At 58.3% G+C, this 12,609-nt stretch overlaps 2 protein-coding genes across 2 annotated transcripts in view; both read left to right on the forward strand.

The window, feature by feature from the left end:
- Positions 1–533: 533 nt before the first annotated feature.
- Positions 534–2,187, forward strand: LOC117640917 (cyclin-dependent kinase inhibitor 3-like). The gene is made up of 5 exons (XM_034377938.1): positions 534–731; positions 828–928; positions 1,014–1,236; positions 1,311–1,446; positions 1,540–2,187. Exons 1-5 carry the CDS (start codon positions 685–687, stop codon positions 1,600–1,602), a joined length of 570 nt encoding a protein of 189 aa, XP_034233829.1. The 5' UTR covers positions 534–684; the 3' UTR covers positions 1,603–2,187.
- A 570-nt stretch (positions 2,188–2,757) lies between these two features.
- The window catches only part of LOC117641056 (orexin receptor type 1-like), a 28,344-nt gene continuing 18,492 nt past the window's right edge, over positions 2,758–12,609 (forward strand). The window contains exons 1-2 of the mRNA XM_034378155.1: positions 2,758–3,082; positions 5,925–6,414. Coding sequence (XP_034234046.1) covers positions 3,066–3,082; positions 5,925–6,414 — 507 coding nt within the window. The 5' untranslated portion in view covers positions 2,758–3,065. The remainder of the gene's footprint in view (positions 3,083–5,924; positions 6,415–12,609) is intronic.

The raw sequence follows: 12,609 nt of genomic DNA on the forward strand, positions 1-12,609 counted from the left end.
TTTCAACATTCCTTATTTTCTCAATTCAAGCACCCCTCTCAGAAAACTATGAATTGAATGAACGAATCATGCCCCACCCGAAATGCGGGATTTCTTCCATCTTCGCTGTGCTGCAGAGGCAAGTGGCAAACCCGCAACACAGCGGTGTTTTGAGTGAAACTCCCGGTTCCCGAGCAGACAGGGAAAGCCTGAGGCTAGTTTTCTGCATGGAAGCAGACAGAAACGTGTTTTCTTGTCCCAAAACAAGTAAATATTCAGTCAGCCGGCCTGCTGAATTGAACTAACAAATTCAAAATATCTTCTCAGGGAAGGGAATGAAAACTTCCGGGACTTCCGGATGACCAACGCATCAAAATAGAAATGATAAAGTTAAACCAATCTTTGGGTTAGAAAAAGCAGAAAAGAATCAAGAACATTACCACTGTAAAGGCTTGATGGGTTGTACAGTCTCGATCGCTAAACACAACCAAATATTGTCCTTTTATGTACAACATTTCTTGTTTCAAAGTTAGTTTACATTGTCACCCGCTCACCTCTCGTCTGCTCTGCGCCTGCGCGTACGTTCCAACTTGCCGTCTGCATCCAGCCCTTTCAGACGCTAAACGCCAAACTTGCATTGTTTTCTGTAACTTTTGGCCCTATTTTGTCTACGGGCAGCTCAGTTGTTGCAGAAAAGGGTCAGAAATGAGCATACCGAACCATTCAGCCGTCTGTCCCCTCGCTCTGACTTGGTAATACTGCCATAACTTCAAACTCAGGTTATGTTTTTGTGATTATTTTGGCCCTTTTATTCTTGTCATTTATTCTGTTTTGGTTTACTGAAACAGGTTCAATTGTTCAAAAATCGTGGAGCCGCAGTCTGTCGCTGTCGGTGTATTACCGGGAATGAAATTTAAAACAACCTGGAGGAATGTTGAACAGGACATAAGTAAGTAAATGCTGTTTTGCTGTGCCAGTTATCCTTGTTGAGTCTGAACTAACTTGTAAAATGTTGTCCTTGTTATTCCTCACAGAGGTCTTGACTGACAATGGCATTACTGATGTATTCTGTCTCTGCAAGCAGAGTGAGTTGTCATATTTCAGAGTCAGGGAACTTTTCGATGCCTATCACAGCAAAGACATAAGAGTTCATCATTACTCCATTGAGCCAGACCTGTCACCTGATTACAAAGATATTCGAACAGTTTTAGTGGACCTTTGGAACACACTTCTCAGTGGCAGCAAAGTTTATATTCAGTGAGTATTGCTTTCAGTTGCAACTTCTACTTCAGATTACCAAAATTTCAAAAGTAATTCTGTGATTTTTACAGTGCTCGAAGCCTTCTTGGAAGAGTCAGTGTGATTCTTGCTGCTTTCTACATGGAGCTTGAAGAAGATGTGACAGCAGCACACGCAATTTTCAAAATTCGGGAGCTCATTGGAAATGGAGCCTTTCAAACAATGCAGGTGAAATATTCAAAACTGCGTCACAATTAATTATCAATCTGGTTCTTGTATCTGAAGGTTGTGATTGATTGCTTCATTTTATTTATGTTTCAGCAATATTACTTTGTTGATGGATACAGAGAATATCAAGCCCAGCACATAAATGAGTTTTTGTAGACTGATTTTACCAAGAAACATTATTTATGCAATATGGTGCTTGTCATACCTTTACCTTTTATTATATTCCTTTATATTCTATGACATGACTTCTATACCTGTATATTAACGTGGGTGGAACTTTCTTTTTGATTTGAGTATTTTAATAACAAGGTCTCATTTTATTACTAATGAATTTGCCCAAAGTCTTAGTCTATTTAAATACTTCTATGTTATGTTGTCCTTCTGACCATTTCAATACATCACTCTCAAAGCCAAACATATAAGTAGTTCATTGTTGCCTTTGATTTATTCATGGAATTTATGTGTTGTTTTCAATGCCTCTAACTGACGTTTAGGAATTTATGTTTATCTGAATAAGTTTATTTATTTGTCTAGTGTAAGAGAAAATTTAATATATTATTATATATTATTTCTAATTTATTAACAAGGAGCTGCTTCAATGTATACCAAACAAGAACCATTATGTGATACACTGGTGATGAGGTACTGATGTCACAGTTTCAAAGATGAGTCTTTGTCAAATTGTTGACTTGTCCTGTATAACTTGTTCCATTTCTCAATAAATTGAATGATGGCAAGTGACATAAGAGTACGTTTCTGAAAATCCCTTACTTTCGCCTTGGGGGCATGCGCACTCTCAATACTCAGCCCGGGGGGAGGGGGAGGGGGCGGTTACTTGGGACTTCCCCACCGGGTGGGAGGTCCCCGCAAGAGGGCGGAGAGCCTGGCGACCGCGAGGGAGGAAGGAGGGCATTCTACCAGGAACCCAACACGGGCGGGGCGCGGGGCGGCCGAGTGAGCCAAGTGCTGGGCCTTTTATTGGTGCTGCAGTCACAGGCCGCACCTCAGCTTAGCCACTATTAGGGGTGTTTCCAGCCAGCACGGTTCGCGGCAGCGTGGTGCCGAGGGCGACGCGTCGCGCGGGAGGGGGAGGGGTTGCAGGGGGTGGGAGTGGATGCTGGCGCCGTGGAGCCCCGCAGCCCTCGCGACGCGCCAGGCCGCCACGCGTCCCCACCAGATCGCGTGGTGGCGCCGGAGGGTGCGAACGGGAGCGTGGCGAAGCGAGGCGAGGCGTCCTGGCCGAGGACTTGTACGCGTGAGCGCCGCGGGCCTTGCCGCCGTGCCGTCGGGGGCCTCGCGGGTCGCCGCCCTCAGGCCTCAGGGCCGCTGTCGTCGCGGGGGTGCTGGGCGTGCTGGGCCACCCGATGGCATCCCGGGCCGCGGAATCACAGTAGCCTCGCGGGCCCGGATCAGTAAAGTTCCAACCCGCTCAAAGTAAGACGGATATCTAAGCTTAACTTGGACCGGAGTTGGGACTGCCGACTGCCCCCCGGGACTGTCGCCGACCAACTTGGCAGGCGTTGTGCGCCGCCGCCTCGTCTAGCCTCGTCTAGCCTCGTCTAGCCTGGTCTAGCCACGCCGCGAGCGATTCACCCCGATCGGCGCGGGAACGCCTCAAGATGCCCGCAGCGTCTAGGTAAGGAGCCGTCCTCGAAGAGACACACACTCGTACACGCACACATCTATCTAAACGCGTCTTGAGCTAAAGTTGGCTGCACCTGACCCGAGACCTCAACCCATGGATCTGCAGGGGGCGCCTGGTGGGTAGGCAGCCCGGCATGCAGGGCGGCAGGGCAGGGCAGGTGGGGCCCACCTGGTGGGCAGGACACGGCCTGGTGGGTAGGCAGCCCGCAGCCCCGTGTGGCCTTTTCTTGCATTTGCTCCGTCACCACGTGATACAGTGCGAGGGGCTGGTGCTTTCATGCGCGGGGGGCCGAAAGGGTGCGGCTCTGTTTAAAAAGGAGCGCTTGGCGGGAAACGGACTCGTACAGCCCCCGGCCCCTCCCCGTCGCCCCTTTCCCGTTATTTACTCAGGCCAGAGCCTGGGACAAAAGGTGGCGCGATGGACTTTTTCTAAACAAGACAGAGCCAGAAAATAAGCACCCGGCCTAGAGACAAAAGCCCAAGGAGGAGAGCCTGGAGCCAACGCCTTTTCAGAAAACGCGGCATTAAATGAGATTCCCGCGCAGACCACTCCTGCCGTCTCATCGGCCGTCTCGCCGGCCGCAGACTGATTCCGAACAGAGCATCACTCCGTCTCTCTCGCACACCAGAGTGAGCGGGACGCCCCATGAGTGCAAGAGAAAACGCGCGAAAAGAATTATTTTCGATTTTGATCCAGACCAACCCTTTAGCAGAAAAATTTGTTTGCTCTTCTAAGAGATTGCCGAAAACTCTGCCCTTGCCGAGAAAACTTTAGCTGTGGGCATCACTATAACGGCGTAGTGGGGTGACGGGGCCAAGGATACATTTCGCATACGGACAAAGGTTTAAACAGAAGGGTGCTGCCGGGCTCTGCGGCCCGCTCAACTTCACCCCGAGCCCGCTTCTAAAGAGGAACCCCCACATGTGGCCCTGCAGGCCTGGAAATATTGCTGTGAGGACGCCGCCACGCGGGTGTCGCGGAAGTTGGCGCGTGGAAGAAAGGGGAGGGGAGGGGACGGGGCCACGCTAGCTAATTGACAGGCGCCGCGCCTCGCGCCGAGCAGCCCGGGCAGTGCCGGGCAGTAGACTGATTCCGAGAGTCGCTTTCGTCACGCTGTCTCCTTCGCACTCATGGGACGCCCCGTGTGGGTGCGAGAGAAACAGAGCGACGAGTCTGCAGGGTGGTGGACGGGCAGGCGGCGGCAGGGGGGTCAGGCCAACGTTCGGACGGGGCGGAGCGGGCGGAGCCTAAGGAGGCCTCGGTGTCTCCTGCCGAGCGACCTAGAAGGAGGTTAACTTGGCCCGTCGTTCTCGTCTTAATTATGGCCAAGTTGGCGGCCTGCATTGTGCAAAGTTGCTCCGTTGTTTCCCCTGCACGATTAGAGGGCGCGGCTAGGCGGCTAGGCCCGCCTGGAGGCCGAGGGCGATTCTGCACGTCCCCTCTGCCGCGAGCAGGGCGGCGGAACGCGGCGGGACGCGGCGGGACGCGGCGGGACGCGGCGGGACGGGGTGACTGGAGCCGGAAACCGGAAGTAGAGGGCTGCCTCCACTTCCCTTCCCACCCGACGCCCACTTCCGGACCTCTTTTCGACTTCAAACTTGAAAACTTGGACTCTTTGAGTCGCCGTGGTTAATCATGATGCCGAAGTGCCCCGTGCCGATAGAACCGCCAATACTTTTATCAAATAGAATGGGAAACATTTTGAAACGAGCGAGCGGCTTGCCCGTGAAAGTAGGTAAGTAGCTCTCAGTTCAGGGGTGGGGTGGTAGGTGCTGCAAAGTCTTGAGGAAAAGCGATGAAAACTTCATGTTTACAGTTCACCCATTAAAACTTTTACCAATTTAGCTGGAGTGAGCACTGTATCAACTCGACAACTTCAAGTCCTCTGGCGAGCGTGTGTGTGACGTTTGCGACGTGCCCATCACAAGGAGCCACATTAAATCCCAATCAAAGCGCTTACCCCCCCCCCCCCCCCCGCTCCCCCCTCTCACACACACACACACTTCAGCCGAATCATAGCGGCGGGAAAAGTGTAGGAAGCTGGTTAACGAGTTTCCAAATGAGGAGTACGTATCCGGATCCGGGAACGCCGTGCCACACCGCCAAACCGGGATCGCCTGTGCAATGACCAGGGGAAAGCGCTGCCGGTGCGCACACGGGGCGGGGTGGCGGGGGCTCCAGGCTCAAGATTCGCCCGCAGGATGTGCGAGCGCGGTTAAGCCAACCCGCAGCCCCTCGCGACGCGCCGCGACGCGCCGCCCACGCCACCTGTTTCGCTTCGCTTGCCTCGCTGGAAACCCAAAGCACCCAAAGCCGGCATTCCTTCCAGAGTGTTTCCCCCGCGCGCTGGCTGCTGGCTGGCTGCGCTCGCTGCGCCACTGCGCGCGTCACGGGGCTCTGGGGCTCTTCGGTTCGCGATTTGGGGCTTTCGCCGCCCGAATGACGCCGTTTCACATTTACAGCTGCGAAGGCACCCGTTTGATCTTTCCCGTTGCGCCGTCCGGAGGGGATGCGGGCGAGAGGGAGGGAGGATTGAACCGGGGAGGGGGGGAGGTCGCTCTCGCTCGGGACCGACGACGCGACGCCGCCAGGTTGAAGGACCGCGGTCCGAAATTCCAGCGAGCCTATCTGGGGTCGTAATGGGTCGCGCGTGACGGGGGTCGGGGTCGGGGATCCCGACGACCCCGGCGGAGAGGCAGGCATAGCTTCGCAGAATGCGCCAGCCTTGCAGACGAAAACACTGAGCTGGGCTCACAACATGGTTGCAAAAAGTTTGGCCTGTTTGGCGACCGCTCTGGCGGCACGATCTCATTTTTTCCGCTTTGTTTGTCAGTACGCGGGGCATCTCCCCCGGGACGTGGGGCGGCGTGTCCGGGACGGGCAGCCCCCACGGCGCGCACCGCCTCTCCGGGCTGTCCAGCATCACCAACGAGGACCTGCAGCACATGAGCACGGCGGGCACCATCAGCCACAAGTGGCTCGAGGTTATCATCAACTTCCTGAGCGGCTTCCGCAACGACACTGCTGACTTCTCCAAGCCGCACCTCCGGCCCGCCATCGAGGGCACGTGGGTCCTGTTCGTGGCCATGTACGCCGTGCTGGTGGTGCTGGGCCTGCTGCTCAACGGGCTGGCGCTGGCGCGGCTGTGTCGCCTGGCGCGCGCGCGCTCCAACAAGAACAGGGGCACGGTGCGGCTGCTGGCCAACGCCTGCGCCGCCAACATATTCCAGTGCGGCGTGGTGGTGCCGCTGTCCGTCGTGGTGCTCCTCATCCAGAACTGGGTCTTCGGCCCCGTCATGTGCTACGTGCTGCCCATGCTGCAGGTAAGGCCTCCTTCTGTCTAGTTTATTCTTGTCGTCCTCCGCCGGCCCCTCCTCGATTACCGAACCATCGAGTCTACTCGGGTTCGCGGAGGGAAAGCCCATCACTATTTTCGTCGGTTTATTCCTCAGAAATAAAAGGCTGCTTCATCTGCTGAGCGTCCGGCCCCTACCGGCCCCGGGGCTGTGCCCGGCCGCCCATGTAGCCGGATTTGCAAAGTAGTCTAGATTTTTCCATTATTCTTGGCCGGGACTGTGGCTGCGGGACCGTAGGCGCGAGGGCTTTACGTCCTGGCCGCGTCCCAGGGGCCGGGGGCCGAGGGCCAGGGGCAGCCGGGGCCCGGGGGCAGCCAGGGCCCGGGGGAGGGCTGAAGGGGCGCCATACCGCATGCCCGGGGCCTTGCGACTCGTCCTTTATGACCGCTTTTGGGTGTCGAGCCAACGGCCATGAAAGAAGGACGCTGCCTGGCAGAAGTGGCGTTGAATGGGTGGCTGGCGCCGCCGGGCGGTGGCCCCGGTAGGTAGGCAGCCCAACGCGCAGCGGCAGACGCGGGCAGACGGCCTGCTGCGGCGCCGTGCTCCAGCTTGCTCGCGGCTCCCCACTGCCACCATGGTGCCACTACTGCATTGCCTGCCGCCATTTGCAGCGATGCATCACTCTGGAGCAGTCGATTGGAAGCCAAAAATGCATGGCACGGGCCCCGGGCCCGCGCCTCGCCCCGCGCTTCGGACGGCTTGGACGGCAGCCAGTCAGCGGCTACAGATTTGCAAGGAGCGGTCCTCGGCCAAAGTCCGAAGCAAGCACGAACGCCACTCGGTGATCCACCGGTTTTCGTTTTTCGCCCACCGTGGGGGCGTCTTTTTCCCAGCGCCCCGGAGAGGCGCAGCACAGTGAGCCAGAAGACCCGTGGAGGTGGCCAAAACTCTAGGCGCGTTTTGAGTTCCAGAATCGCAAAATGGAACTAGAACCGAACGACCCCACCGACGGATTCCTCGTTCGGATAGCAATCCATTGGTGGGGTCACACGTTCGATTGGAGTCTCATTCAGCGACTCTGGAGCTCAAAATGCGTCGAAAGTTTTTGCCACCTCCACCGGTCTTCAAGCCCTCTGTGCGCAGGGAGGGGCAGGGCGGGGTCCGCGCCTGGCACGGGCCGATTCCCAGATGGACGAGCGGGCCGGGGGATCTAGGAAGAGCTTCTTGCACCTGGTGCGTGCCAGGCCCTGGCCCCAGGCCGGGGCATTGCCGCGCCGTGCCGCCCGAGGCGCATCCAGTGCACGTCCAGGAGTCCGGGAGCACGTCGAGATTAGATGCACCGCCCGATGGCCGCGCGTGCCCCCGATAGCGATCCCCTGATTATTCAGCCAGTAGCCGGCGCGCTCCGCCGCCCCCGCGGGGCCCCGTCTCCTTTCTCTGCCCTTCGAGGCCCTCCCGATGGCGGTCCTGGCCGCCGCCGTCGTCGACCGCAGCGCCGCAGCCAGCCACCCATTAGAAGAAGTAGCCGTGGCGAACGCAGCGTGGACACTTTTTCTTGGCACCCACAGGAGGGTCCTGGTTGAATTCTCCCTTCGCCCTTCCCTTCCTCGTTCCCTCGACCCCCAGGCCGCCCTGTTACCCCATAACGAGGCACCCGCCAGCCCCTCCTGCACTCCGCTCTGCACATCATTTCGTTGTTATTTTTCCCGCCGCTGGCTGCATGCAGCATGGCGCGCCGCCGTCCGCGCTGTCCCACATTTCAGATACTTTTCCTTCCTCCAGTGGCCGCGGCCCGGCAGGCCCGGCAGGCGCGGCGTCAGGCAGGTACCGCCCGGTACCGAGTACTAACTGCCCGGACTGCCGCGCGGGTCGGTTCGGTCGGCCCATCCGCCGGCCGAGTGCCGCGCGCCGCGCAGTGGAGCGCCGTGCATTGTTATTGGCGGTCCGACTCGGCCGGCCAGCGTCAGCGTCAGCGTGCCCGCCGGGCAGTGGACCGATGCCGAAGGAGTCGTTCCGTCGCTCTGTCCCTGTCGCACGCACGAGAGGCGCGGCGATGAAAACTTCTCTTCGGAATAGCGGCTGAGCCTGGCAGGCAGGCTGGCCGCGCTATTCGCAGATTAAGCGTCGCCGCTGCTCGGCTTGGCTATGGCGGCTCTAGAGGGTGACTGTCCGGCAAGCTGTGCTGGCTGTGCGCGCCACTGACGCCTTCAAACTGCCAAACTTGCCGGCGGGGCCGGCGGGGCGGGCGACCACCAAACTCGCCACCACGACGCCACTCACACGAGCGAAGGCGTTATTCACCCACAGGCGGCGCTGCCATTGCTGCCATGCTTGTTGCCTGCGAATAAACGGCCGAAACTTGCAACTTGGGCGGGAGGGCCCGGGGAGGCGCAGCGGCGCAGCGCGCACTGGGCAGCAGGGAGTTTCCACGTGTCGTAGTTGTCAGCGAGGCTGCGAAGAGGTAAACTTGGGCTGCCTGCTGCCTAGCTGCCGCCTAGCTGCTGCTCGAGCCCCGTCACTGGAATGTCCATGTGAGGAGCATTCCGCTGTAAGCAGCTGCGCTCCACGGACCCGGAAGGGATGCACCGTAGCGAGGGATGGAGTGGAGTTATGCGTCGGCATCGGAATGATGGAGGGCGAAGGGCTCCAGAAAGCCAGGGGAGGGGGAGGGCTGAAGGGCTCGCAGTGCACGTGTTGCTGTACAGTACTCGAGTTTCTCTCAGTCCAATTGCAGTGTGTTGGGGGAAAATGGGGTAAACCGTGGCAAGCATGAGAACGTCGGTCTATTTTAAACGCAATTTTATTGCAACCCTGGATGACTTTAAAAACAGTTTCCTTCTTTTTTTTTACAAAAATATTTTTCTTGGTTTCATGGTAACAATAAACAATTATGGTGCAAGTACATAGCAGCCCAGCAATAACACAGTTGACAATAACACGTTCGGTCGGGAACCGCGAGCCGCGGGCCATAATAAGAGTAACGGCCCGAGACTTTACAGAAGCAGGCAAAATGTTGCGACCGGCCCATGATGCAACGGCCGAGGAGCGTTTAAAAGTTTTCAGTCAGTTTCCTCTGGTTGCAACACGTTGCACAGTTCGGTGAGTGCATGGCGCTGGCACGGGTGCCTTACAAAGCAATGAGAAGGGATCCTTAGCAAGACCGGGCCGACATATCACAGAAGGAGGACACCCTTTCTTCGCACATCCGACTAAGCGCACTGAAGCGACACATTATTCACAGCACACGTCCGTCGTACTTTTCACATTGCGGGAAAACTTATAAGAAGCAACAAGGATAAACTCTGAACACGGTAACAGTGGTACTATCGCTAACGTCATACTCCTCGCTCAGCAACAGGACAGTGCAGAAAAGAATCAGCCCGAAGGATGTCACCCACACATCCTGTCTGACAGAACAAGCAGTGTGATGAGTATCACATACTGGAACTCCTGCCCCAGGCCTAGAAGAGGCTGCCCAGCTCGAGGCCGCCGCCGAAGTCGAGAGGCGAGGCCGCCACCTCGGCCTTGTAGTTGTTGTGGCTGTGGCCGTGGTGGAACAGCTCCTCGTGGTGGTGGTGGCCGTGGTGGTGGTGCTCGCTGTGGTGGCCGTGGTGGTGGCTGGCATGATGCTTGTGTTTGTGGTCCGACTTGTGTTCGTGGCCGTGGTGGTGGTGGTGTCCGTGGTGTTCCTCGTGTTTGTGCTCGTGCTTTTCCTCGTGCTTGTGCTTGTGTTCGTGTCCTTGCTTGTGGCTCTCGTGGTGTTCCTCGTGGTGCTTGTGGTCGTGGCCGTGGTGGTGACCGTGCTTGTGTCCGTGTTTGTGCTCGTGGTGGAGCTTGTGGTGGTGCTCCTCCTTGTGGTGGTGGCCGTGGTGATGGGCATGCTTGTGGTGATGGTCTTCCTTGTGGCCATGTTTGTGCTCCTCCTCGTGCTTGTGGTGATGCTCCTGCTTGTGATGGTGGTGATGACCATGCTCGTGCTTCTCCTCGTGTTGGTGTTTGTGGCCCTCGTGGTGGTGTTCGTGGTGTTCGTGGTGATGATCGTTCTCGTGTTTGTGGTGATGCTGCTGGTGGTGCTTGTGTTCGTTCTCGTGTTTGTGCTCGTGTTTGTGGTGCTCGTGGTGTTTGTGACCGTGTTCGTTCTTGTGAGCATGGTGGTGCTCCTCGGAGTGCTTGTGGTGGTGATGGATCTTGTGTTCGTGGTGGTGGTGCTCCTCATGTTTGTGGTGATGGTGGACCTCGTGGTCGTGATGGTGATGCTCCTCGTGCTTGTGATGGTGGTGGTCCGTGTGGTGATGCTTGTGGTGGCTCTCGTGCTTGTGCTCCTGCTCGTGCTTGTGGGCGTGGTGGTGGCCGTGGTGATGTTTGTGCTCGTGCTTGTGGTCCGCCTTGTGGCCGTGCTTGTGCTCCGCCTTGTGCTTGTGGTGGTGGAGCGCCTGGTGGCCGTGGTGGTAGTCGCCGTGGCTGCTGCTGTAGGCCTCGAAGAAGCTGTTGGAGCGCTTCGTCTTGGCGGGGTAGATGCGGATCCTGTCCTCGGCGGCCACGGCTTCTTCCAAGGGGACGGCGCCGGCCAGGCCCACGCGCACGGGCACCTGGTGCGAGGCCGCGGCGGCCGCGGCCATGGCGGAGGGCGGCACGGCCACGGCCTGGTTCAGCGGCACGGCCACCAGTTTGTCGGCGAGCAGCTGCGGCTGGGCGGGGGCCGCCATCACCACGCCGACGAGCAGGGCCGAAAGGACCGCCAGCAGCGGACCAGCCGCCATGGCCTGCCGGGGCAAAGAGGGTCCGTGTCACCAGGCATCGGCGAGAACCGACGACATCACCTACACTAGAAGCACGCGCGCCGCCCTCATCCCCAGGCAGGCAGGCAGGCAGGCGCGGCGCGGCATCGACAGAGTGGCGGCTGGCGCGTGCCGCCCCAAAGCAGCCCCAGTGGGCGCAGTTTGCACCATGCGCACGTTAGACCGGCCAGACTGCACACTGGTGGCAGGCAGCGCACTCGCGAGGCGCCGACACTCTCACTCGCATAATCACACGCAAAGGCAGCGCGGGCCGAGCCGAGCCGAGCCGGGCGGGGTGCGGAAGCGGATAATCGGCTGCACCATTTTGACCGTTTATACGCAAAAAAAGCGCACAAAAGGGGAGCTCACGCGCTAACAAAAACAGCCGCGGGGCGGAATTAAACCCAGAGGACACGAAAGCAATCGCGGAACAAAAAGAGACTCCCGCGTCGAGTTTTTATGGACCAAACGCCGCCTCTTCACGAGTTCCTATGTCACAAAAAGTAATGTCCTAACGATACACTCTCTTCGTACAACTTTGATTTTTTTTTTCAGAATTGAAAACTGAGACAAAACACGATACGCACCTGTTCGTTCATGTCCGCCTGCGTGTGGAGGAGGTGCGGGCCGCGTGGGGCGGACTGGAGCTAGACTGAGTGCCGACTGCCGGCGGGGCCCGCCTTTTATACGGGGCTGGCGGCTACCTGGCGCCGTACCGCGCCGGGACGTACCGCGCCGGTACCGACGCCCCCGTCGGCGGCCCGCTGCCTCTGGCGGCCTCCCCTCCCCTCCGGATCAGCCTCCCTGCAACCTGCGAGGCCTGCAAGGCAGTCGTAAAGCCCTACGGAGTCGGCGGGCACTCGGTCAGCGGGTCGCCGACGGCCCGGACCAGCCCGCCGGCCAACCCGGGCCGGGCCCCGGGCCGCGCGGACCGCGGCTGTAAAACGGGCCGTTTGTCCAATATTTGGCGCGCGAGCTTCTTGCGCGGTTAGACGGGCCGCGGAGTTTGTTCCGCTGCGTCGGGCCGAGCCAAACCGATCGAACAGGGCATTGTTTGGTTTAATTTGACCGTGGGGCGCGCGCCGGGGCGGGCGCAAAGCCGTATGGCCCAGAGCGCCCAGGGCGTGCGGGGGTTGTGTGCAGCACAATGAAGAGCTGCAACTGAATCAGCATCATACAGAAAGCCCTTTGCCTTTGCCGCGGCCAATCGAACAATAGCGGCCCATTGTCCGGGCCGGACGCCGATCTTGATTCCAGCAACGCTCCGCGCCCCGCCCACACAGCGCGGCCTTCCCGCCCGGCCAGGCGGCCACCCCAAACTATAGTCCAACGCGCCACTATCGCCGCCCTGCTTTGCGCCGCGTTAAAGCATCGGAAGCAATTAGAAAGAGTGGAGTCCCGATGACGAGCGGGAACGGCGCCTTACGTGAGAGAGTGCGAGTGA

This window comes from Thrips palmi, unplaced genomic scaffold, assembly GCF_012932325.1.
Source record: "Thrips palmi isolate BJ-2018 unplaced genomic scaffold, TpBJ-2018v1 HiC_scaffold_15, whole genome shotgun sequence".
NCBI classification, from domain to species: Eukaryota; Metazoa; Arthropoda; class Insecta; order Thysanoptera; family Thripidae; genus Thrips; species Thrips palmi.

Coding starts and splice junctions, on each gene's coding strand:
- LOC117640917 (XM_034377938.1), top strand. CDS start 685: ATGAGCATACCGAACCATTCAGCCGTCTGTCCCCTCGCTCTGACTTG. Junction 929..1,013: donor GAATGTTGAACAGGACATAA/GTAAGTAAATGC, acceptor TATTCCTCACAG/AGGTCTTGACTGACAATGGC. Junction 1,237..1,310: donor GGCAGCAAAGTTTATATTCA/GTGAGTATTGCT, acceptor TGATTTTTACAG/TGCTCGAAGCCTTCTTGGAA.